At 59.5% G+C, this 25,608-nt stretch overlaps 1 protein-coding gene across 1 annotated transcript; it reads right to left on the bottom strand.

Moving 5' to 3' along the window:
• Nucleotides 1–2,013: 2,013 nt before the first annotated feature.
• On the bottom strand, nt 2,014–24,770 carry LOC137447832 (putative per-hexamer repeat protein 5). The gene is made up of 3 exons (XM_068151747.1): nt 24,576–24,770; nt 17,384–17,510; nt 2,014–3,971 (listed from the first exon to the last, which is right to left on the bottom strand). The coding sequence occupies exons 1-3, from the start codon at nt 24,768–24,770 to the stop codon at nt 2,014–2,016; spliced, it is 2,280 nt and encodes a 759-aa protein (XP_068007848.1).
• Between the last annotated feature and the right edge of the window lie 838 nt (nt 24,771–25,608).

Below are 25,608 nucleotides of genomic sequence, written 5' to 3'. Positions count from 1 at the left end.
GGTGTGCAGAGCAGTAGCTATGGAGAGATTTTGCTGCTGCTCAGCAGCCCGGCAAGCAGCAGCCTTCTCCCTGTGGCATTGTCTACAGCCAAGCCAGGAAGAGGCCTGGTTTGGCCCCAGATGCACACACAACACAGACACAGCTGGGAATTTCCTCTCTTCTTGTTTTAAAATACATGAGCTGGGTCGAACAACCCATCCATGGAGCTGCACTTCCCATCCGTGGAGCTGCACTCCCCATCCGTGGAGCTGCACTCCCCATCCATGGAGCTGCACTCCCCATCCGTGGAGCTGCACTCCCCATCCATGGAGCTGCACTTCCCATCCATGGAGCTGCACTCCCCATCCGTGGAGCTGCACTCCCCATCCATGGAGCTGCACTTCCCATCCATGGAGCTGCACTCCCCATCCGTGGAGCTGCACTCCCCATCCATGGAGCTGCACTTCCCATCCGTGGAGCTGCACTCCCCATCCATGGAGCTTAGCTCCAAACACCACCCTGCGAACTGCTAGGTGGCAGTCACAGGACTCAGCACCTGCACAAGCAGTGTGCCAGAGGTTACCAGAAGATGATGCAGTGCTGGGCAGGAGATGGATTCCTGGAAGTGCCACCCCCTCAAGTCACCCAAAATCAGCCCAGAGGGAGCAGGACCAGCTCTGTGTGGCCAGCATGGCAGTTTGTCCAGCCAGAGCCCTTCTCCCAGCAACAGACTCCTTGGGCCTGTGAAAGAGCCTCCTGTGGCCCCAGCTGCAGCCTCCTGGCCTCACGGTCTTGAACCTCATGGCTTCAAGGTCTTGAGGTTCACCTACACCCCAACATGAAGCCTGCTCGGATTGGCCTCATGGTCTTTAGAGCCCCCTCTGCCATGCAGTCTGGCAGGAAGGATGCCCAGGCTGATCCTGCAGAGGGGTTGACCACGGCTGCCCCTGCAGAGCAGCACAAGCAGGTTGCTGTGCTGCTGGCTGTGGTGGAGCCGGAGGTGCCAGAAGAGCAGGAGGTGGCACTGGTGCAGGCAAGGGCTGGAGGTGTCCTGCATGGCAGAGAGGGAGCTGCAGGCTGCTGTGCTGCAGTGTGAGGCGCTGGGGAGGCTGCTGTGGGCAGCCCTTGCAGGGCAGCGTGTGTGAGGGGCAGGTTGGGTGTGGGGGTGTGGGGAGGCCGTGGGGGCAGCGGGCTTGGGGTGTGGGGCTCAGGTGGCTGTGGGCGTTCTAGGGGGCGCTGTGGTGTAGGCTCTGTGTTCCAGGGGGCGCTGTGGTGCAGGGTATGTGTTCTAGGGGGCGCTGTGGCACAGGCTGTGGGTTCTAGGGGGCGCTGTGGCACAGGCTGTTCATTCTAGGGGGGCTGTGGTGCAGGGTATGTGTTCTAGGGGGCGCTGTGGTGTAGGCTCTGCATTCCAGGGGGCGCTGTGGCACAGGGTATGTGTTCTAGGGGGCGCTGTGGCATTGGCCATGCAGCACAACTGCAGTGGCCTAAGCTGAAGCCAGGGGAGGCTGCAGGGCACAAGGTGCCAGGGTCAACACCCCCCACCCCCCACCCCCCCTCTGAGCCCATTTCATCCCTGGGCCACACCTCTGTTGTTTGGTTAAAGAAATAAGAACCTCTGGGGCGGAATTTTCTTCTATCTCCAACCTGAACCTCCCAGGCACAACTTGAGGCCATTTCCTCTCTTCCTATCACTGTTCCTTGGCAGAAGAGACCAGCACCTGCCTGGCTCCAGCCTCTTCTCAGGGAGCTGCAGAGAGCAATGAAGTGTCCCTCAGCCTTCTCTGCTCCACACTGAACACCCCCAGCTCCCTCAGCTGCTCCTCCCCAGCCCTGTTCTCCAGACCCTTCCCCAGCTCTGTTGCCCTTCTCTGGCCCTGCTTCAGCCTCCCAATGTCCTTCTTGACATGAGGAGCCAAAAACTGAGCCCAGTGCCCAAGGTGTGGCCTCAGCAGAGCCACCAGTGCAGCAAGGGTGTCCATGGGACAGAAGGTGCCAGGGTTGGGCCCTCCTGAGCTCATTTTGCCCCTGGGTCACATCTCTGTCGTTGTTTTTAAGAAAACAAGTGCGGGCTCCGCAGGACAGCTGCCGCTGCCACTGCCACTGCCACTGCTGCTGCCACTGCCGCTGCCGCTGCCATTGCCGCTGCCATTGCCGCTGCCACTGCCTCTGCCACTGCCACTGCTGCCGCTGCCGCTGCCACTGCCGCTGCCACTGCCGCTGCCACTGCCATTGCCGCTGCCATTGCCGCTGCCACTGCCTCTGCCGCTGCCACTGCCGCTGCCACTGCCGCTGCCACTGCCATTGCCGCTGCCACTGCCTCTGCCGCTGCCACTGCCTCTGCCACTGCCACTGCCATTGCCGCTGCCACTGCCTCTGCCGCTGCCACTGCCGCTGCCACTGCCATTGCCGCTGCCACTGCCGCTGCCGCTGCCATTGCCGCTGCCACTGCCTCTGCCACTGCCACTGCCGCTGCCACTGCCGCTGCCACTGCCATTGCCGCTGCCATTGCCGCTGCCACTGCCTCTGCCACTGCCACTGCCACTGCCATTGCCGCTGCCACTGCCATTGCCGCTGCAACTGCCTCTGCCACTGCCACTGCCACTGCTGCCGCTGCCACTGCCGCTGCCACTGCCGCTGCCACTGCCATTGCCGCTGCCATTGCCGCTGCCACTGCCTCTGCCGCTGCCACTGCCACTGCCGCTGCTGCCGCTGCCACTGCCATTGCCGCTGCCACTGCCTCTGCCGCTGCCACTGCCATTGCCGCTGCCACTGCCTCTGCCGCTGCCACTGCCTCTGCCGCTGCCACTGCCGCTGCCACTGCCATTGCCGCTGCCACTGCCGCTGCCGCTGCCATTGCCGCTGCCACTGCCTCTGCCACTGCCACTGCCGCTGCCACTGCCGCTGCCACTGCCATTGCCGCTGCAACTGCCTCTGCCGCTGCCACTGCCTCTGCCACTGCCACTGCCACTGCTGCCGCTGCCACTGCCGCTGCCACTGCCGCTGCCACTGCCTCTGCCGCTGCCATTGCCGCTGCCACTGCCTCTGCCGCTGCCACTGCCGCTGCCACTGCCACTGCCATTGCCGCTGCCACTGCCTCTGCCGCTGCCACTGCCGCTGCCGCTGCCATTGCCGCTGCCACTGCCTCTGCCACTGCCACTGCCACTGCCGCTGCCACTGCCGCTGCCACTGCCATTGCCGCTGCAACTGCCTCTGCCGCTGCCACTGCCTCTGCCACTGCCACTGCCACTGCTGCCGCTGCCACTGCCTCTGCCGCTGCCACTGCCTCTGCCACTGCCACTGCCACTGCTGCCGCTGCCACTGCCACTGCCTCTGCCGCTGCCATTGCCGCTGCCACTGCCTCTGCCACTGCCACTGCCGCTGCCACTGCCATTGCCGCTGCCACTGCCTCTGCCGCTGCCACTGCCTCTGCCACTGCCGCTGCCACTGCCACTGCCACTGCCACTGCCATTGCCGCTGCCACTGCCTCTGCCGCTGCCACTGCCGCTGCCACTGCCATTGCCGCTGCCACTGCCGCTGCCGCTGCCATTGCCGCTGCCACTGCCTCTGCCACTGCCACTGCCGCTGCCACTGCCATTGCCGCTGCCACTGCCTCTGCCACTGCCACTGCCGCTGCCACTGCCACTGCCGCTGCCACTGCCGCTGCCACTGCCATTGCCGCTGCCACTGCCATTGCCGCTGCCACTGCCTCTGCCGCTGCCACTGCCGCTGCCACTGCCACTGCCGCTGCCACTGCCGCTGCCACTGCCATTGCCGCTGCCACTGTCACTGCCGCTGCCACTGCCGCTGCCATTGCCACTGCCGCTGCCACTGCCGCTGCCACTGCTGCCTCTGCTGCTGCCATTGCCACTGCCGCTGCTGCCATTGCCACTGCCTCTGCTGCTGCTGCTGCTGCTGCTGCTGCTTCTGCCTCTGCCTCGGCAGCTTTTGCTGGTTGGCTCTTGATAGCAACTGCCCAGGATGGGAGCAGCTGAGCAGGCAGAGCTGTGGTGATGCCGTGAGAGGAAAGGCAGAGGAAGGGAGGATCTGGATCTGGCCAGCCCCACGTCCAGCTCCGAGCAGAGCTCCCACAGGGCTGCTCCTCACTGTTGGTTAGCCTTGGGCCAGGCTGTGCACCTCGGCCACTGCTGTCCCTGCTGCTCCCCACGTGGTCACCCAGTCACAGAATCACAGAATTAGTGAGGCTGGAAAAGACATCTGAGATCCTCAAGTCCAGCCTATGACCTAACACCACACCAAGTGCCACGTTCAATCTTTTCTTAAAGACCTGCTGTGATGGTGACCACACCACCTCCCTGGGCAGCACATCCCAGTGCCTAATCAACCTCTCTGTGAGGAGGTGCTTCCTCATATCTAACCTAACCCTCCCCTGGCACAGCTTAACACCATGCTCTCTTGTCCTGTCACTAGTTCCCTGGGAGAAGGAGAAGAGCCTGACCCCCAACTGATTACAACTTCCATTTAGGTAGTTGTAGAGAGTGACAAAGTGCCCCTTGAGTCTTCTCTTCTCCAGGATGAACCACCCCAGCTCCCTCAGCCACGTTCAATGCAAGCTGGTGCAAGAGAAGCACAGAGAGTTCAGGAAAGCAGCAAACACAGGTCCCAGTGCCACTCACTGTGACACTGTTCTGTGGCTCAGCCTGCACAGGCCCTGCCCAAGCTGTGCCCTGGGCTGTGCTTTCAGCCATGGGGGCCTGCAATGCCTCCTTCCAGCCCCAGGGCATCATCTCCACTCCAACCTCCCTTCTGAGAGAGCTACTGAAAAACTGCTGCTGACCATTAAACCCTGGGTGGAGGTCGGCCTCAGTTCAGGCCAGATATCAGCAGCTCACCCCTGAGGGTGGATGTGGCTCCTTGAGGAGCCTGGCAGCCTGAGGCAGTGCTGTCCCAGCTGCCTGAGGAAGCACTGAGTCCTGGTCCACATGGAGAGCTTCAGGGCTGAGTCCACTTGTGCCTCCCATACATTTCATAGATTCATACAATGGTTTGGCTTGGCAGGGAACTTAAAGGCCATACAGTTCCAACCCCCTGCCATAGGCAGGGTTCCCTCCCACCACCACAGGTGGCTCAAGGCCTCACCCAGCCTGATCTGGAACACCTCCAGGCATGAGGCTTTCACCACCTCCCTGGGCAACCTGTTCCAATGTGTCACCATCCTCATGGGGAAGAACTTCCTCCTAACATCCAATCTGAATCTCCCCATTTCTAGTTCTGCTCCATCCCCCCCAGTCCTATCCCTCCCTGACACCCTCAAAAGTCCCTCTCCAGCTTTCTTGTAGCCCCCTTCAGATACTGGAAGGCCACAATTAGGTCTTCTGGGAGCCTCCAGATTGAACAGCCCCAACTCTCTCAGTCTTCCTCACCTCCAGTCTCAATCTACCCTCCTCAAGCTTCAGTCCATTCCCTCTTGTCTTACCACTACAAGTCAAAAGTCCCATCAGGGCTTTCTTGCAGGCCCCTGGGCTAGTGATGACCATCTACACAAAGTTTGTCAGTGGAGGAGGTCATGCTGCAGCGTGGAGGGTGCCTGGCGTGCTGCGTGGAGCTGTGGCTCCTGCGCAGGGCCGGGGAGGTGCAGAGACACTCAGCCGTGCTGGGCTGGGGAGGTGCCAGCCACGCAGGGTTGGGGAGGTGCAGCGGTGCTCAGCCATGCAGGAACGAGGAGGTGCGGCAGTGCTCAGCCACGTAGGGCCAGGGAGGTGTGGCGGTACTCAGCCACACAGGGCCAGGAAGCTGCCATGGTGCTCAGCCATGCAGGGCCAGGGAGGTGAGGTGGTGCTCAGCCACACAGGGCTGGGGAGGTGCGGTGGTGCTCAGCTGTGCAATGCCGGGGAGCTGCGGTGGTGCTCAGCCACACAGGGCCGGGGAGGTGCAGCGGCGCTCAGCCGCGCAATGCTGGGGAGGTTCGGTGGTGCTCAGCCGTGCAGGGCCGGGGATGTGCAGCGGTGCTCAGCTGTGCAGGGCTGGGGAGGTGCAGCGGTGCTCAGCCGCAGAGGGCCAGGGAGGTGCAGCGGTGCTCAGCCACGGAGGGCCAGGGAGGTTCGGTGGTGCTCAGCCATGCAGGGCCAGGGAGGTGCGGCGGTGCTCAGCTACGGAGGGCCAGGGAGGTGCGGCGGTGCTCAGCCATGCAGGGACGGGAGGTGCAGTGGTGCTCAGCTGCAGAGGGCCAGGGAGGTGCTCAGCCTCGCAGGTCTGGGGAGGAGTGGTGGTGCTCAGCCTCGCAGGGACAGGGAGGTGCGGCAGTGCTCAGCCTCGCAGGGCCGGGGAGGTGCGGCGGTGCTCAGCCGTGCAGGGACGGGAGGTGCAGCGGTGCTCAGCCACGCAGGGCTGCATGCCACTGGCATGGCCACGCCGGCTGCCCCTCCTGCTCCTCATTTCTAAAGTCATTCAGAGGGAAAATATGTTTCCTCTTTGTGAATGGACAAATCTAACACAGATGGAGCCTTAACTGGAAACATCTTTTGTTCCAGTCTGCCTGTTCCGTCCGAGGGCAAAAGGCACCGGTTGTGAGCACCTCTCCAGTGGTTCTCTGCCTTCGCACCGTGGTGAGCTCCTGCTGAAGCTGCCACAAATCTTCACCTCTTCCCCTCTCAGTGCTGCAGACTCACAGGTTTAAGGGCACCAGTGTCAGCAGAGTTATCACTTAAAGCTTGCTGAGGTGGAGCAAGGCTCTCTTTGCTGCAATGACTGCAATGAGTGTGTAGCACACTCTGTCTCTTATGGTAGCCTTAAGTGACTTCTTCAGGCTTGCTGCTCACCAGCTGAGAGCAGTGAGGCAGCTGAGCATGACACAAGGCACAGAGGAACTTTCTCAGGTGTTCCTGCATAAATGTGTAATTCTCTTTTCACAGGTTTCCAGCAGAGGGGAGGTCAGAAGGGACCTCTGGAGCTCAACCAATCCAACCTCCCTACTAAAGCAGGGCACCCACAGCAGCTTGCCCAGGATCACAATGGCCAGGTTGGGTTGGAAGCTCTCCAGATGAGGAGATTCTACATTGTCTCTGGGCATCCTGCTCCAGGCCTCCAGCACCCTCACACCAAGCAACTTCCTCCTTGTGGTCAGTTCATAGAATCACAGAATTGTTAGGGGTGGAAAAGCCCTGCAAGATCACCCAGTCCAACATCAACCCAGCACCACCATGGCCACCAAACCATGGCCCAATCATGTGCCATGGCCACACCTTGCTGGAACACCTTCAGGGGTGGGGACTCCACCATCTCTCTGGGCAGCCTCTGCCAGTCCCTGACCAGTCCTGCAGCAAAGAAATTTCTCCTCCTCTCCAACCTAAGCCTCCCCTGGCACAATTTCAGGCCATTTCCTCTCCTTCTATAAACTGCGACTAGGGAGAGGACAGCAACATCTACCTGGCTCCAACCTCCTCTCAGGGAGCTGTAGAGAGCAATGAGGTCTCCCTCAGCCTCCTCTGCTCCAGGCTTCCCCTCTTCACCAGACCCTTTCCCAGCTTTGTTGCCCTTCTCCAGCCCTCAATGTTCTTCTTGGAGTGAGAGGCCCAAAACTGAACCCAGCACTCAAGCTGTGGCCTCCCCAGTGCCCAGCCCAGGGGCACCATCCCTGCCCTGCTCCTGCTGCCTACAGCATTGCTGCTCCAGGCCAGGCTGCTGCTGCCCTTCTTGCCCCCCTGGGCACTGCTGGCTCATCTCCAGCTGCTGTCCCCCAGCACCCCCAGGTCCTTCTCTGCTGGCACTTTCCAGGCCCTCTGCCCCAAGCCTGGAGCATCCATGGGGTTGCTGTGCCCCAAGGGCAGGACCCAGCTTTGGGATTGGTTAAGCCTTATCCCACTGAGCTCAGCCATGGCTCCAGCCTGGCCAAATCCCTCTGCAGAGCCTTCCTGCCCTGCAGCAGATCAACACTGCCACCCAGCTTGGTGTCATCTGCAAACTCACTGGTGGTGCTCTATACTCCCTCATCCAGATCATCAATAAAGACTTTAAAGGCCCCAGAGCTGAGCCCAGGGGAACACCACTTGCAACCATGTGCCAGCTAGAGTGAACTCCATTCCCCACCACTCTTTGGGGCCAGGCTGCCAGACAGGTTTTTACCCAGCAAACATCAGATCCCCTCTGGGGCTGCTCTTCTGCAGGCTCTCAGCCCCAGGGCTCTCAGCCTTTGCTCCTCACAGAGCTGCTCCAGGCCCCTCAGCAGCTTTGGAGCCCCTGCTGGATTCTCTCCAGCAGTTCCCTGTCTCACTTGAACTGGGGAGCCCAGCACTGGACCCAGTCCTCCAGATGTGTCCTCCCAAGGGCAGGGAAGAGGAGGAGAATATCTCTGTACCTGCTGGCCACACTGAAGAAGGATCATGGCAAATGATCCTGTTTCAATTCAGTTTCTGAAGTGGGAAGCAAAGCAACAGCTTTGAGTCACAATGAGATTGAAATTGCTCTTAGAAACAGCTCAAAAGTTCCATGAAGAAGAAATGAGAGCGATTCAGATGCCCCACTGGGAGAGGAGGATGGTGGTGGTTGCACAGAGCTGTGCACAGAGCTTAGGCACAGCCCCAGCAGTTGGGCAGGAGCACCATGGGACTGAGAGCAGGGCTGGTGAAGGACAGGAGGAGAGGGGAACTGCTCTGTCTCCTAGCCACCATCCTCCCCCTGCAAGTGATCTCCCTACCCAGCAAAGAGAGAGACCCTGCCTGGGGAGCGTGGCCCATCCAGGGGCTCCTGTGCTGGGAGGTGAACTTGAGGGTTGACACTTGGGAAAAGGAGACTTGAGGGGCTTGCAGGCTTGCAGGCAGAAGGCTGCAGCACACAGAGGTCGATGTGTGAGAGGAGCTCTCTCCAGGGGGATCCATCTCTGCTAAATGCATCCCAGGGTGGTAAAGGCTGGAAGAAAACAGTTGTGCAGCACAACCCCCTCTTGACCAGCCAGTGTCTTTATCCTGCATCTGCAGCTAGTGAGGGCCAGGAGCCAAGAGCAACACTGATCATGAGGTGTCAGGAAATGTTTGCCATGGCTTTATCCTTAAAATAACCCCTGCAGACATTTCACTCAGCAAGGAAAGGTCCTGCCCAGCCTCTTGGTGCTCAAAGCATCGTGAAACCCCAAGCAGCAGTGATGAACTCCTGTTAAAGTGGTATCTGAACCTCATATGGTCAGCAGGGAGCGGAGTAGGGCCACAGGTGGCTGGGGCTGAGGCAGGTGCTTCATCTTGTGCCACCACCACCACCACTTTGATTGCTCAGCCGGACCCAAAGCTTCCGAGGGGCTTGAGGCATTGCAGACAAGTGAGCTCCCTCAGCTGCCTTGGAGAAGGAAACCATAGACGTTAGGAAAGAAGTGAACCTCTAGGTGCCTCCAGGGAGGAGTGATGTGTGTGGTGAGAGGCAACTGCGAGCTGTGTTATGGAAATGTTGCTGTGTGACACATCTGCTGTGAATGACTTGGCCTGAAGGGCTGCCAGCGCAGGTGCTGCTATCGCAGCGCTCGATGGCCTCAGCCGGCAGCCGGGGCTCCTGCCATCGATCCCGGAGAGCCTTCCCCGCGGCTATCTTTAGCACTGCAGGGCTCCAGGCTCAGCACTCACTCACAGCTCTAAAAATACCTCCGGTATCGCGGCATTCCTGCCATTCCTCTGCTCCCTGCACGCCGATTGCAGGGGCACTAGAGCCGCGCCGAGGGCTGGCACTTGGCTGGGATTAGCTCTCACCTGGGTTCAATACAGCCCTGGCAGCCTTTGTTTGAGTTGGATCAGGAGCCATCTGGAAAATCTGCCTGTGGATACACCTCTTACCTGTCTGTGTGGGACAAGGGCTAGGTTTTGCTTGGGACTAGATAGTAATTTAATAACCATTCCAATATAGGCTTAACCCAAACCACATGCTCCTTGCAAGGGCTGAGTGGAGCCAGGAGGGGGTTTCTCCCCGGACCTGTTGCTCTCTTGCCTCTTCTGGCCTGGTCACTGTGATGACTTCTAGGTCACACATCTCTTTCTCTCTCTCTCTTTGTTTCACTTCCATGTCCCTCAGAGTAGTTATTGATTCAGAAACACCAAGAGCAAGAAAGTCACAGAATTGTCAGGGCTGGCAGGGACCTCAAGGCTCAGCCAGTCCCAACCCCCCTGCCATGGGCAGGGACACCTCACACCACAGCAGGTTGCTCACAGCCACATCCAGCCTGGCTGCAAACACTTCCAGGCAGGAGGCTTCCACCACCTCCCTGGGCAGCCTGTGCCAGGCTCTCACCACCCTCCTGGGGAAGAACTTCTTCCTCACAGCCAATCTGAATCTCCCTGCTTCTAGTTTTGCTTCATCCCCCCCAGTCCTATCCCTCCCTGACACCCTCCAAAGTCCCTCCCCAGCTTTCTTGGAGCCCCCTGCAGATCCTGGAAGGCTACAATAAGGTCTCCAGATGATGCTGCACCTTGGTGTCTGGAGCTGGCCAAGCTGAGCTGGCTGTGAGCTGGGAACTTGTGGTTGGATTGTGCTGGATTGAAGGTTTTCTGTACCCTTTGGGTGTAATGTTTTAATGTGATGTTTGATGTGGTGGTCAGTTCTGCTGGATGGGATGGGAGCAGAGCTGGATGTCCTGTGGTCAGAGCTCACTGTGTGTGTTCTCCAGGACTGCAGGGGGGAGCTTTCACTTCATCCTGGGTCTTTCCAGCTCACCATGAAGCTTCCACCATTCCCCTGTGCAACCTGTGCCAGTGTCTCACCACCCTCATGGGGAATAAGTTCTTCCTAAGATCTAATCTAAACCCCTCCTCCAGCTTGGATCCATTCCCCCCAGTCCTATCCCTACCTGATACCTTAAAAAGTCCCTCCCCAGCTTTCTTGGAGCCCCCTTTGGATACTGGAAGGCCACAAGAAGGTCTCCCTGGAGCCTTCTCCTCTCCAGCCTGCACAGCCCCACCTCTCTCAGCCTGTCCTCACAGCAGAGCAGCTCCAGCCCTCTGCTCATCCTCGTGGCCCTTCTGTAGCCTTTCTGGATCTGATTACCAGCTCACCAATGGCTGATGGTTTGAGCAGGGCTTAATGCTGCCTAATTTTCCTTGATAGGCTCCATGAAGCACGTTGCCTTTCCCCCTCCCCCCCTCCCCCCACCTGGCAGCTGAACAAAGCTCAGCAATATAAAGCTCCATTCGTGTAATAAACTCTTGTACAATCTGCTGCTTATGAGCACGGGCCCAGAAAATGTGCAACCTTTCTGCACATTACATTAAACACAAACCAGATGGGTGCTGGAAAATCCTCCCCTGTGTGGCAGGGGGGCTCCAGGAGCTGCTGGGCAGAAGGTCCTGTTCCACTGCACAAATAAACACAGCAGCTTAACCACCTCATTGTCCAAAAGCAGCAGTGGGAAGCCTAGGTGGAAACATTATGAGCAGCTAGGAAACATCCTGCTGGCACCAGAGTAGGCACCAGAGGAACTCTCTGTCTCTCCTACCTGGGGTAGCTGGTCAGTGGCCTCTGGCAAATGCCTGAGGAGCAGAAGTGTCATCTGTCTCCAAACCTGGTGACAAATGCCTTCAATCACAGAGCCATAGAAACACAGAATGCATCAGGTTGGAAAGAACCTTTAAAGGTCCTCTAGTCCAAGCCCCTGCAGTCAGCAGGGACACCTGCAATTAAGGCAGGATGCTCAAGGCCCCACCAAGCCTGACCTGGAATGTGTCCAGGGAGAGGGAATCCACAGCCTCCCTGGGCAGCCTGTGCCAGGCTCTCCCCAGCCTCACTCCCAACAATTTCTTCCTCCTCTCCACTCTCAGTCTCCTCTCTCCCAGCTCAAAGCCATTGTTCCCCATCCTGGCACTCCCAGCCCTTGTCCAGAGTCCCTCCCCAGCTCTCCTGGAGCCCTTCAGGTCCTGGAAGGCTGCTCTGAGGTCTCCCTGGAGCCTTCTCTTCTGCAGGCTGTACAGCCCCAGCTCTCCCAGCCTGGCCCCACAGGGGAGGTTCTGCAGCCCTCTGAACATCTTCATGGCCTCCTCTGGAGCCTCTCCAGCAGCTCCAGGTCTCTTTTGTGTTGGGATCCCATAGGTGGACACAACACTGCAAGTGAGGTCTCAGCAAAGCAGATCAGAGGGGCAGGATCTCCTCTCTCCATCTCTGGCCATGCTGCTTTGGATTACACAGGCTCACAGGATGTTAGGGGTTGGAAAGAACCTCCAGAGATCATCAAGTCCAACCCCCCTGCAAGTGCAGGAGCATAGAATCCAGCACAGGTCACACAGGAACACATCCAGATGGGTCTTGAAAGGCTCCAGAGAAGGAGACTCCAGAACCTCTCTGGGCAGCCTGTTCCAGTGCCCTGTGCCCCTCACAGTGAAGAAGTTCCTCCTCATGTTGAGGTGGAACCTCCTGTGCTGTTTATATCCCTAAGTGGCTAGAAACCACCAGCTTCAGCCAGACAGAGACTGAGCAGGGCAAAAGCAGCCCTGAGGCATGCCAGAGGAGATGGCAAAATGCTGTAAAGGTGTTCCCATGGGATGGTGACCACAGATAAAGCACAGGGGTGCAGCATGATGGCACAGGGGGAGACAGGATGGGGCAGGAGGGGGTGAAAGCTGCTACCAGCTGAACAGCATCATCCCTGGCAGAGTCATGTAACCACTGTCCCTGGGGTCAGCATCTGAGAGGGTTTCATAGTACCACAGAACCACAGAATTGGTTCAGTTCAAAGAGCCCTCAAAGATCACTGAGTCCAACCATCAGCCCATGGCCACCAGACCATGGCCCCAGCAGCCATGGCCACAGCTTGCTGAAACACCTCAGGCATGGGGACTCCACCACCTCCCTGGGCAGCCTCTGCCACTCCCTGACCGCTCCTGCAGCAAAGAAATTTCTCCTCCTCTCCAACCTCAGCCTCCCCTGGCACAATTTCAGGCCAGTTCCTCTCCTTCTATCCCCTGAGCCTAGGGAGCAGAGCCCAAGCCCCAGCTCACTGCAGCCTCCTTCTTGGAGTGAGGGCCCCAAATCTGAACACAAACTGAACACAAGATGCCACTCATTGTCCTTGTGACTCACAGCCTCACTGCATGGAGGGGAGGAATGTGTTGGGTAGAGCTTTGGCTGAGAGGATGAAGTCACCTCACTGAGCTCAGACTGCCTGGCAAGACAGAAGAGCCAATGGATCCTGTGCCCACCAGGGTGCCCACACAGCCCTGGGATGGGGATCTAGGCAGAGCTCATCTCTAAAGTGAGTTCAGGGAGAGCCATGTCCTTGTGTGCCCTGGGCTCTTCTGGGACTGCACTTCCCAGCTCTGCCCGGGTCAGGCCAGCGCAGGGCAGAGGTGAGGAGCACACAGAGCCCCTGGGCTGTGGGCCTGGGCACAGTGAGGGTGTGTGGCATCTGGCAGTGTGCCACCCCCGGGGTGGGAGCGGGGCAGGGCCTGGGGCAGAGCCTGGGGCAGGGCCTGGGGCAGAGCCTGGGGCAGAGCCGGGCAGGCTGCGCCAGTTTCCAGCAGCAGTCTCCATCTCCTGGCTGTGTGCATCCAGGCCTGGGTTTGTGCAGGTCCTGCTGCTGGAGCTTTCTGCTGGCTCCAAGGTGATTTATTTGTACAAAGGGGGATGAAATCCCCTCGGCCCTGCCGACTAATACTGGAGTTAGGAAGCCTCTTCCCAGGGAATAGAGTCCTAGCTGGAGTGTTTTCATGCAATCACAGTTAAGTCAAGTGCAGCCTGCAGCCTCAAAGGTCAGGCTCAGGCAGCAGCCAGGCCTCTCTGAGAGCTGTGCACTAGGCAGGCAGGTGTCTGTCTGGTGCCTGCTGAGCCACCCAGCTCGGCAGCCTGCAGCTGGCAAGGGCATGGAGTAGGGGCCAGCTCCTGCCTGGCTGAGGACTGCAGGCTCTGCACCCTCAGGAGATCACAGAGTCACAGAGTCACAGAATTTCAGGGGCTGGAAGGGACCTCCAAAGCTCATCCAGCCCAACCCCCTGCCAGAGCAGGGTCACCTAGAGCAGGTCACACAGGAACACATCCAGGAGGGTTTTGAATCTCTCCAGGGAAGGAGACTCCACAACCCCCTGGGCAGCCTGCTCCAGGGCTCTGGCACCCTCACAGGGAAAAATCTTTTCCTCCTGTTTCCATGGAGCTTCCTCTGCCTCAGCTTCCACCACTGCCCCTTGTGCTGGCATTGGGCATCCCCCAGCAGAGCCTGGCTCCAGCCTCTGGGCACTCACCCTGCACAGCTTTATCAACATTGGTGAGGTCACCCTCAGGCTCCTCTTCTCCAAGCTAAAGAGCCCTCAGCTCCCTCAGGCTCTCCTCATACAGGAGATGTTCCACTGCCATGATCATCCTCCTGGCTCTGTGCTGGTCTCTCAGGCAGCTCACTGTGTTTTTGAACCGAGGGGCCCAGAACTGGACACAAGATTCCAGATGTGGCCTCACCAGTGCAGAGCAGAGAGGGAGAAGAACCTCTCTTGACCTACTGGTCAGAAGATGGGATGCAACAGGCCAGGAGGAGGAGGAGAGGGGTCCCACACCTTCTCCTTCCCTGTCCTGGCAGATCCCTAAAGGCAGTAAGTGTGAGTTTCATGCCTTTCACCCAAGTCACCTCCAGGAATTGTCTCCTTCACTGGCATAGAATCATAGAATAGAATCATAGAACTGTCAGGGCTGGAAGGGAGCTCAAGGCTCAGCCAGTCCTAACCCCCTGCCATGGGCAGGGACACCTCACACCACAGCAGGTTGCTCACAGCCACCTCCAGCCTGGCTGCAAACACCTCCAGGCAGGAGGCTTCCACCACCTCCCTGGGCAGCCTGGGCCAGGCTCTCACCACCCTCATGGGCAACAACTTCTTCCTCACAGCCAATCTCAATCTCCCCACTTCTAGTTTTGCTCCCCAGTCCTATCCCTCCCTGACACCCTCAAAAGTCCCTCCCCAGCTTTCTTGGAAGGCCACAATTAATGCAGGCATCATCTTGGGTGCTGGGTCCTTGGCTCCCCTTGTTTGTGAGGTGAAGGATGAGGTGGGGGTGCTGAGCACAGCTGTGTGGGGGTGCTGAGCACAGCTGTGTGGGGGTGCTGCACAAAGCTGTGTGGGGGTGCTGGGCACAGCTGTGTGGGGGTGCTGAGCACAGCTGTGTGGGGGTGCTGCACACACCTGTGTGGGGGTGCTGGGCACAGCTGTGTGGGGGTGCTGCACACACCTGTGTGGGGGGTGCTGGGCACAGCTGTGTGGGGGTGCTGAGCACAGCTGTGTGGGGGTGCTGCACACACCTGTGTGGGGGTGCTGGGCACAGCTGTGTGGGGGTGCTGCACACACCTGTGTGGGGGTGCTGGGCACAGCTGTGTGGGGGTGCTGGGCATATCTGTGTGGGGGTGCTGGGCACAGCTGTGTGGGGGTGCTGAGCACAGCTGTGTGGGTGCCCTTCCAGGGGGTGGGTTTGAGCACACCCTGACCTTGTGGTTTTACCCCCCAGCAATCCCAACTGCTGAGCCTCCACCCTTCAGCAGGGGTTCAGGGTAGAAGGTCCCTGCCATGACAACCCAACAAAGGGCCCTGAGTGGGACTGGGACAGATTGCTTCAGGGGAGGGTGACTGCTGTGCACTGCTGTGCAGAGCTATGGGATGTCTCCTCCCAGTGCGTTCTCTGGGCACTGGTGAGGCTGCTCCACCAGCCCTGCAGGAGCTGTCACACCAGGGAATGTGACATCAAAGGCAGGCCCGGGTGGCACATAACGTGTGTGACACTTGGTGAGCCTGCCAGATGATGTGAGAGGAAGGCAGGCAGCTGTTCCCAGGCTGGGGGGCAGGAAGAGCGGAGTCCCTGCGCTCTCTGTGTGTGTGGAAGCAAGAGAGAAGGAGGAGAGCAAAGGGCTGGAGGGATGCCCAGGCTCTGGGGTCTCTTCTGGCCTACAGACTCTGCAGAGTGCAGAGGGGCTGCAGAGCTGGAGCCATGTCCCAGCAGGCCAGCAGCCCCAGAGGGGCAGGAGCTCCTGAGAGAGGCAGCTGCTGGCGGTGCTGCAGGGCTTGGTGTCCACAGCTCTGCTGGGAGGCAGCTTTGACCTGTGAGCACCTGCAGATGCCTCTGTCCTTGCCTCCTCAGAACAAAACCCACGTTTCAGAATGGATGCAGCAGTTCAGGGTGTGAAAGCTACACACACAATGGGATTTTGGTCCAAGCCACCAAACAGTCTGTTCCCAAAGCCACCCTGCCCTCCCCGTGGTCAGCAGGATGGGATCCCAGGGCCGCTTTGATCCTGGGGCAGCAGAAGAGGAGTGCCCTGGCTGCTGTGAGCTAGCCTGGCTGCGGGCTCAGTGCAGGGCTGGTTCTCTGCTGTGCTCCTGCAGCCTGACACCCGTGGTGACATCATTTGGATTATTTCTGATTTATAGTGATTGAGAAAAATTGGTCCTGGACAATAATGCAAACAATGGAAGAGGCGAAGCCAAGGCAGCGCCTCCGGGCTGCGCTTCCACCGCGCCCCAGGCCCCCAGGGCTGGATGCTGAGCGCCTCAGAGAGCGCAGAAGGAATTTTCCTCCTTTCATACATTATCCAGTTGCCTGAAAGAAATGGCAAACAACTCCTCCAGCCCCTTGTGCAGGCCAAATGTGAGCTGCTCTGGCCATCAGCTTCCTACCAACAGATCCTGCACTGTCTGCCACCAGCTCTCCCTGCTGGACCCAGCAAATCATAGTATCATAGTATCACAGTATCATAGTATCATAGTATCATAGTATCACAGTATCACAGTATCATAGTATCATAGTATCATAGTATCAGTCAGGGTTGGAAGGGACCACAAGGATCATCTCATTCCAACCCCCCTGCCATGGGCAGGGACACCCCACACTAGATCAGCCTGCCCAGAGCCTCATCCAGCCTGGGCTTAAACACCTCCAGGGCTGCGGCCTCAACCACCTCCCTGCACAACCCATTCCAGGGCTTCTCAAATGACCCTTACAGACACCTGCCCCAAATTCTGCTCTCTCTGTGTTGCCCAGAGGGATTTTGCTGAAAACTGCAGAGACTTGGCCCAAATTCTGCTCTCTGTTATGCTGCCCTGCAGCACTTTTGCTGCAGCCAAGGTGCTGTGAGGCACCCAGAGCTCCGTGAGAGCAGGACATCCACTGACAATTCCACATGGCCCACACTCCCCAGCAGACCCCAGCACCAGGGGCAGCCCACCAGGCTCTTCCTAAGACCTCCAGATGCATTGTTTCAGCCCAGATGATGCCAAACCCCTGGGTGGCAAAGCACAGAGTAACCTTCAACTGCCCCACAAATACATCGATGAGGAGCCACTTCCGTTGCATCTGCTGACATCAGAAACACCCTGGAATGCACCACACACACACACACACAGAGCCAATGCTGAGCCACCAAGGCAGCAGTGCAGAGCCAGCACTGATCTGGCCCCTCTCCTGCCCCCCTGGCCCCTCTCCTGCCCCCCTGGCCCCGCTGGGTGAGGCACTCACCGTTCTTCCGCTCGGCAAAGGCTGGTGGCTGGAGCCTGCTGCCGCCTCTCACTCCGCTGGCAGCCTTCTCCTTGGGTGCCTTTTCTTCTTCATTTCCACTGGGTGCACTTTTGTGGTCCAAGTGATCCTGTTTGATCACACCATTCATCACAGAGCCTGAAGGGACTGGTCCAGATCCAATTAGGAGGATCAGATGGAGATGGCAACGAAAGTGACCTCTGGAAGAGAAGAGGAGCAGGTAAAGAGGAAGTCCCCAATGAACCCTGGGGACAGTGATCAAAGGCTGGCATTTGTGAAACAATCCCAGAATCCCAGCATGGTAGAGATGGAAAGGACCTCCAGAGATCACCCAGTCCAAGCCCCTGCTCCAGCAGGGCACCCACAGCAGCTTGCCCAGCAGCACAGTGCCCAGGGGGGGTTGGAAGCTTCCCACACCAGGAGACTCCACAACCTCTCTGGGCAGCCTGCTCCAGGCTCCAGCACCCTCACAACAAACAACTTTCTCCTCCTGCTGAGATCCAACCTCCTGGCTGCCACTCTGTGCCCACTGCCCCTTGTGCTGGCCCTGGGCAGCACTCAGCAGAGCCTGGCCCCAGCCTCTTGCCCCCTACAGATTCCTCAGCTGCCCTCTGGGGCTGCTCTTCTGCAGGCTCTCAGCCCCAGGGCTCTCAGCCTTTGCTGTTCCCAGAGCTGCTCCAGGCCCCACAGCACCCTCCAGGCCCCTGGACTCTCTCCAGCAGTTCTCTGTCTCCCTTGAACTGGGAGACAGGACCCAGGACTCCACACGTGGCCTCACTATCAGGCCATGGAACATTCACTACTCCATCTCTCTCCTGTGATCAGCACATTGCAGAGAAGACTTCAGGAGCAGCTTGCCTGCTTGATTCTATTCCCCCTGCCTGCTGGGGCTGCACCCTTGGGTGCTTTGCAGGAAGGATCTGCACCCACATGCACCAAAGGTTTGCACAGCCAGGGGGTTATGGAAAGCAGACATGGGGCATCCACAGGAGAGAGCTCTTGAGCTCTCAGGACTGCAGACCAGATCTACAAATGAGAGTCTTCCTGGGCACAGGGGCCTGGTTAGCTGAGGAAGCTGAGCAGCAGCAAAGATTGCCCACAGCACCGAGCAGGCTGTGAAGTCCATGGTGCAGCCAGCAAGCAGCAGCTGGAGCAGGATGTGTCCCTGCACCCTGCAAAGCAAATTGCTGCTGCAAAAGCCTCTCACTGGGAGTCCAATTTGTGATTGGCACACATGGGAGAGCTCAAGCAGAATTCCACCTCCCCACACACAGCTTTTGTTTGCCACTTGTAGGTTTATGGCCAAAAGAGCTCAGGAAAACCCTCAGGGAATTCTGCAGACTGTGCTTCTGCAGGCATCTGGGCAAGGAGATGAACATGAGCCAGCAGTGTGCCCAGGTGGGCAAGAAGGCCAAGGGCATCCTGGCCTGCATTAGGAAGAGTGTGGCCAGCAGGAGCAGGGAAGTCATTGTGCCCTGTGCTCAGCACTGCTCAGGCCACACCTTGAGTCCTGTGTCCAGTTCTGGGCTCCTCAGCTCAAGAAGGACATTGAGAGACTTGAAGGTGTCCAGAGAAGGGCAAGAAAGCTGGGGAGGGGTCTGGAGCACAGCCCTGTGAGGAGAGGCTGAGGGAGCTGGGGTTGCTTAGCCTGGAGAAGAGGAGGCTCAGGGGAGACCTTCTTGCTCTCTGCAACTCCCTGCATGGAGGTTGTAGCCAGGTGGGGGTTGGTCTCCTCTCCCAGGCCCCCAGCACCAGAACAAGAGGACACAGTCTCAAGCTGTGCCAGGGGAGGTTTAGGCTGGAGGTGAGGAGAAAGTTCTTCCCAGCAAGAGAGATTGGCCACTGGGATGTGCTGCCCAGGGAGGTGGTGGAGTCCCCATCCCTGGAGGTGTTCAAGAGGGGATTGGATGTGGCACTTGGTGCCATGGTTTAGCTGTCAGGAGGTGTTGGGTGTTAGGTGCTAGGATGGACTTGGTGGTCCCTGAGGTCTTTTCCAACCTTGTTGGTTCTGTGATTCTGTGATTCTTTGCTTCCCTTGCTCACAGCAGCAGGGAGGGAAGGAGCCAGCTGACAGCAGATGCATTTGTGGGATGCAGGCACATGCCCCAGGAGGAGCTGCTGATAGTGAGCACAGCAGAAGCAAGCTGCAAGGAAGGTTTCGGCAAAGCAGTGTCCAAAACACAACCTCTCCAGATGCTAAGTGAAAGTGAATGCCTGCAGGAATCAGCACCAGCTCCTAATGAGTCCCATCAGGAAGCAGCTGAGGAGAGCTAAAAAAGGTCATTTGTGGAGAGCAAGAATAGAAAAGTGCAAGATTGCTGCAGTGATAAAATCTGATTTAATACCAAAAAAGTTACCAATTTACTGTATAAGGCAGGAGGAGCAGAGCATCCCCCCCCAGCCCAGCTGCTCCCTGCTCCCAGGGCCAGCACTGCCCCACACCCCTCTGCCTGCCCTCTACCAGCAGCTCTCTGCTCCACCTCAGTCTCCAGCCCCTGGACCTCATCAGTTCATAGATTCATGGAATAACTTGGGCTGGAAGATCGTCCACTCCAGCCCCTGCCCTGGGCAGGGACACCTCCCACCAGCACAGGCTGCTCAAGGCCTCATCCAGCCTGGCCTGGAACACCTCCAGGCAGGGCACAGCCACAGCCTCCCTGGGCAGCCTGTGCCAGGCTCTCCCCACCCTCACTGCCAACAATTTCTTCCTCCTCTCCACTCTCAGCCTCCTCTCTCCCAGCTCAAAGCCATTGTTCCTCATCCTGGCACTCCCAGCCCTTGTCCAGAGTCCCTCCCCAGCTCTCCTGGAGCCCTTCAGGTCCTGGGAGGCTGCTCTGAGGTCTCCCTGGAGCCTTCTCTTCTGCAGGCAGCACAGCCCCAACTCTCCCAGCCTGGCCCCACAGGGGAGGCTCTGCAGCCTCTGCTCACCTTGGTGGCCTCCTCTGGAGCCTCTCCAGCAGCTCCAGGTCCTTCTTGTGCTGGAGGCCCAGAGCTGGAGGCAGTGCTGCAGGTGGGGGCTGAGCAGAGCAGAGCAGAGGGGCAGAATCCCCTCCCTGTGCTGCTGCTCTCCCTGCTCTGGCTGCAGCTCAGCACTCAGCTGGCTCTGGGCTGCCAGGGACCAGTGCTGGCTCCTGGGGAGTTTGTCACCCCCTGACCCCCCCAAAGCCTTCTCCTGCAGGCTGCTCTCAGCCACTCCTCACCCAGCCGGGATCTGTGCTTGGAATTGCCCTGCCCCAGCTGCAGGACCTTGCCCTTGGCCTTCCTGAACCTCATGAGGTTGGCTTGGGCCCAGCCCTGCAGCCTGCCCAGGTCCCTCTGGATGGATCCTTCCCTCCAGAGTGGCAGCAGCACCACCCAGCTTGGTGTCACCTGCAGAGTTGCTTGTGCCTGTCTGTCACCCCTGGCACTGTGTGCTGTTGCTGGAAGATTCCATGTGTGGTGTCCCTGGAGGAGGTCCCAAAGGGGCTTGTGTCACTGTACCACTTTGCAGGTGGGACACTGAGCTGTCCCCACGTGCATCACCTGGGCTAGACTGTGTCCATGCTCAGCCCTGCTGCCTGGGCTCTGAGCAAACCCAGTGCTGATCCCACCCCAGTCACAGAACCACAGAATTGTTTTGCTTGGAGACATCCAAACAGCAACCCAACCACAGCATGGCCCCCAAACCACAGCCCCAAGTGCCTTGGCCCCCAAACCACAGCCCCAAGTGCCCTGGCCCCCAAACCACAGCCCCAAGTGCCTTGGCCCCCAAACCACAGCCCCAAGTGCCCTGGCCACCAAACCACAGCCCCAAGTGCCCTGGCCCCCAAACCATGGCCCCAAGTGCCCTGGCCACCAAACCATGGCCCCCAAACCACAGCCCCAAGTGCCCTGGCCACCACACCACAGCCCCAAGTGCCCTGGCCCCCAAACCATGGCCCCAAGTGCCCTGGCCACACTCTTCTGGAACACCTCCAGGCATGAGGACTCCACCACCTCGCTGGGCAGCCTCTGCCAGTGCTGATCTAGCACACCTCCATCTGCTGCCTGCTGGGCTGCAGCTCTGCCTGGCCCGGGCAGTGCCCGCCCCCAGCTCTCCACTGAATCCCTGCTGGGCCTGGGACGTGCCCTGGGTGTGCAGAGGGCTGCTAGGAAAGGTGCCTTTCCCCCGGGCCTGCAGCGGGAGCAGGGGGTGCCGGGAGGAGGACGCAGCAAGCCGCAGCTGCTGCAGCCTGGAGGCTTGGCTGAGCTGCAGGCTGAGCCTGTGGGGAAGGAGCGGGGGGCGGTGAGGTCGGGCTGCAACCCAGCTGATGGATGAGGATTATTAATGCTGTGGGGAAAGGCAGAGCCTGAGCCAGACCCCCTGTGCCGGGCTGGGGACCACCAGCAGAGGCCAGAGCCCCGCAGGAAGGCTTCTCGCAGGCGCTGGGAGCAAGCTCCCTGCTCTCGGAGCATCTGCAACGCCTCCAGCCGCGCAGAGCCCTCTGGGCCGCTGCCTGCCCCAGCCTGCAGGGCACAGCAGGGCAGCACAGGGTGCCCAGCACCGCTGCCCCCTGCCCCTGGGCTCCCGCTGCAGTTTGGGGGGGGCTCAGAAAGTCACACCTTGTGCCCTGGCCTCAGCTGAGCTGGTGGCACTCACACAGCTTGAGCAGCCTGAGCCTCAGCTCCCACCCACCCTGCTGCCAGCACCCAGCTGCCAGGCTGGGCACAGCACAGAGCATGCCCTGACTGCCAGCCTGGGCACAGCATAGAGCGTGCCCTGTGTGCCAGGCTGGGCACAGCACAGGCCATGCCTGACTGCCAGACTGGGCACAGCATAGAGCATGCCCTGTCTACCAGGCTGGGCACAGCACAGGCCATGCCCTGACTGCCAGGCTGGGCACAGCACAGACCATGCCTGACTGCCAGGCTGGGCACAGCACAGGCCATGCCTGACTGCCAGCCTGGGCACAGCATAGAGCATGCCCTGTGTGCCAGGCTGGGCACAGCACAGACCATGCCTGACTGCCAGGCTGGGCACAGCACAGGCCATGCCTGACTGCCAGACTGGGCACAGCATAGAGCATGCCCTGTGTGCCAGGCTGGGCACAGCACAGGCCATGCCTGACTGCCAGACTGGGCACAGCATAGAGCATGCCCTGTGTGCCAGGCTGGGCACAGCACAGGCCATGCCTGACTGCCAGACTGGGCACAGCATAGAGCATGCCCTGTGTGCCAGGCTGGGCACAGCACAGGCCATGCCTGACTGCCAGACTGGGCACAGCATAGAGCATGCCCTGTGTGCCAGGCTGGGCACAGCACAGATGATGCCCTGTCTGCCAGGCTGGGCACAGCACAGGCCATGCCTGACTGCCAGGCTGGGCACAGCACAGATGATGCCCTGTCTGCCAGGCTGGGCACAGCACAGGCCATGCCTGACTGCCAGGCTGGGCACAGCACAGATGATGCCCTGTCTGCCAGGCTGGGCACAGCACAGGCCATGCCCCATTGCTCTTTGCTCAGCATTACCCAGCTCCTGAGGCTGGGCTGTCATGGCAGCTCAGGGCTGCTTCCTCCCAGGACCCTGCAGGGCCTCCAGGGCAGGTGTGTGGTCTGCAGGGCTCCTTGCTTCTCCTTCAGAGTGTGAGGAGCAGATCCACTTCCCCCTGGCCATGCTTGCCCACCCAGCCAGGCCCTGCTGGGGCTCTGCTGTGTCTCTTCCCCAAGGGCTTTGGCTTGTGGATAAATCCAGAGTCTGCTGAGAGCAGCTTTATTCAGTCTGGTCAGGGAGCCAACCCCAACCACAGCCTTCCTGACACTTGGCACTTGGTGCCATGGTCTGGTCATGAGGTCTGTGGGGACAGCCTGGACTCGATGATCTCTGAGGTCTCTTCCAACCTGTGAGGCTGTGCACCTGTCACCATATGCAGCACAGCAACTCATAAAGAAAGGGACAGCAGGAGATGTCCCATGAAGCATGCAGGGCTCCAGGCATTGACTTTATGGCCCAAGGCCAACTACAAAAGGTTCAATAAGGCCTCGTGCTGGGTCCTGCACTGGGGTCACAGCAACCCCATGATCTCTCCAGGCTTCATGCAGAGTGGCTGCAAACTGCCTGGCAGAGAAAGACCTGGGGGTGCTGATTGACAGCAGCTGAACAAAAGCCAGAATGTGCCCAGGTGGGCAAGAAGGCCACCAGCAGCCTGGCCAATGGTGTGGCCAGCAGGACCTGGGGGGAGTGTCTCCCTCTGCACAGCACTGCTGAGCAGTGGGACCTTGGGCACTGGGCTCAGTTTTGGGGCCCTCACTCCCAGAAGGACACTGAGGAGCTGGAGCAGAGCCAGAGAAGGGCAACAGAGCTGGGGAAGGGTCTGGAGAAGAGGGCTGGGGAGCAGCAGCTGAGGGAGCTGCAGAGTTTTCAGCCTGGAGCAGAGGAGGCTGAGGGAGACCTCATTGCTCTCTACAGCTCCCTGAGAGGAGGCTGGAGCCAGGCAGGTGCTGGTATCTTCTGCCAAGGAACAGTGATACGAAGAGAGGAAATGGCCTCAAGATGTGCCTGGAATATTCAGGCTGGAGAAGAAAATTCTGCCCCAGAGGTTCTTATTTCTTTAACCAAACAACAGAGAGGGCTCAGGGACAAAATAGGCTCAGGGGTGTCTGACCCTGGCACCTTGTGCCCTGCAGCCTCCCCTGGCTTCAGCTTAGGCCACTGCAGTTGTGCCGCATGGCCAATGCCACAGCGCCCCCTACAACCCACAGCCTGTGCCACAGCGCCCCCTAGAACACAAACTCTGCACCACAGCGCCCCCTAGAACCCACAGCCTGTGCCACAGCGCCCTCTAGAACACATACCCTGTGCCATAGTGCCCCCTAGAATGAACAGCCTGTGCCACAGCGCCCCCTAGAACACATACCCTGTGCCATAGTGCCCCCTAGAACACATACCCTGCACCACAGCGCCCCCTGGAACACAGAGCCTACACCACAGCGCCCCCTAGAACGCCCACAGCCACCGGGCCCGGCCCCACTGCTGCCAGCCTGAGCCCCACACCCCAAGCCCACTGCCCCCACGGCCTCCCCACACCCCCACACCCAACCTGCCCCTCACACACGCTGCCCTGCAAGGGCTGCCCACAGCAGCCTCCCCAGCGCCTCACACTGCAGCACAGCAGCCTGCAGCTCCCTCTCTGCCATGCAGGACACCTCCAGCCCTTGCCTGCACCAGTGCCACCTCCTGCTCCTCTGGCACCTCCGGCTCCACCACAGCCAGCAGCACAGCAACCTGCTTGCGCTGCTCTGCAGGGGCAGCCGTGGTCAACCCCTCTGCAGGATCAGCCTGGGCATCCTTCCTGCCAGACTGCATGGCAGAGGGGGCTCTAAAGACCGTGAGGCCAATCCGAGCAGGCTTCATGTTGGGGTGTAGGTGAACCTCAAGACCTTGAAGCCATGAGGTTCAAGACCGTGAGGCCAGGAGGCTGCAGCTGGGGCCACAGGAGGCTCTTTCACAGGCCCAAGGAGTCTGTTGCTGGGAGAAGGGCTCTGGCTGGACAAACTGCCATGCTGGCCACACAGAGCTGGTCCTGCTCCCTCTGGGCTGATTTTGGGTGACTTGAGGGGGTGGCACTTCCAGGAATCCATCTCCTGCCCTGGGGCTTGGCCTCCTGCACTGCTGAGTCCATATCTCAAATCCTGGGCTCCCTTTTGGGCCCTCGCACCGAGAAGGACCTTGAGGGGCTGCAGTGTACCCAGAGAAGGACAACAAAGCTGGGGAAGAACCTCCAGACCTCCCTGAAGCTCCCTGAAAGGAGGCTGCACTCAGGTCGGGGTTGGTCTCTTTCCCCTAGTTTCAGGTGACAGGAGAAGAGGAAATGGCCTCCAGTTGCAGCAGGGGAGGGTTAGGTTGGACATCACAAGAAAGCTCTTCCCTGAAAGGGTCTCAAAGCCTGGCCCAGGCTGCCCAGGCAGGTGGCTGAATCCCCATCCCTGGAGGGGTTTCAGCGAGGCAGAGCTGTGCTGAGCAGCCCTGGTCGAGCACAAGGCTTGACAGCACTAGGTGAAGGCTGACTGGCTGCTCCTCAAGGGCTTTGCCAACCCAAACCATTCTATGGCTCCATGACTCTGAGCAGCACCATCTGAGATACTCCTGCTGGCCTGGCAGAGGAGATGCAGACCCGATGGCAGCTGGACCTGAGGCACCTCTGCAGGCTTAAGACATCCACATGCAGGCTGCTGGCTGCTGCACAGGGGGA

The sequence above is a fragment of the Melanerpes formicivorus genome, unplaced genomic scaffold (genome assembly GCF_026170545.1).
Source record: "Melanerpes formicivorus ecotype bairdi unplaced genomic scaffold, bMelFor1.0.p_v2 SCAF_21, whole genome shotgun sequence".
NCBI lineage: Eukaryota > Metazoa > Chordata > Aves > Piciformes > Picidae > Melanerpes > Melanerpes formicivorus.
The sequence above is the reverse complement of the archived record's forward strand: the minus strand, read 5'-3'. Positions and strand labels throughout refer to the sequence as shown.

What these genes read in the sequence shown, in the direction of transcription:
- LOC137447832 (XM_068151747.1), bottom strand. Translation starts at nt 24,770, where the DNA reads ATGAAGCCTGCTCGGATTGGCCTCACGGTCTTTAGAGCCCCCTCTGCC. An exon ending in AGGAGGTGGCACTGGTGCAG is followed by an intron (nt 17,511 to 24,575) that starts GCAAGGGCTGGA and finishes GTGATCAAACAG; the next exon opens with GATCACTTGGACCACAAAAG. An exon ending in CTTTGCCGAGCGGAAGAACG is followed by an intron (nt 3,972 to 17,383) that starts GTGAGTGCCTCA and finishes CTGCCTGCTCAG; the next exon opens with CTGCTCCCATCCTGGGCAGT.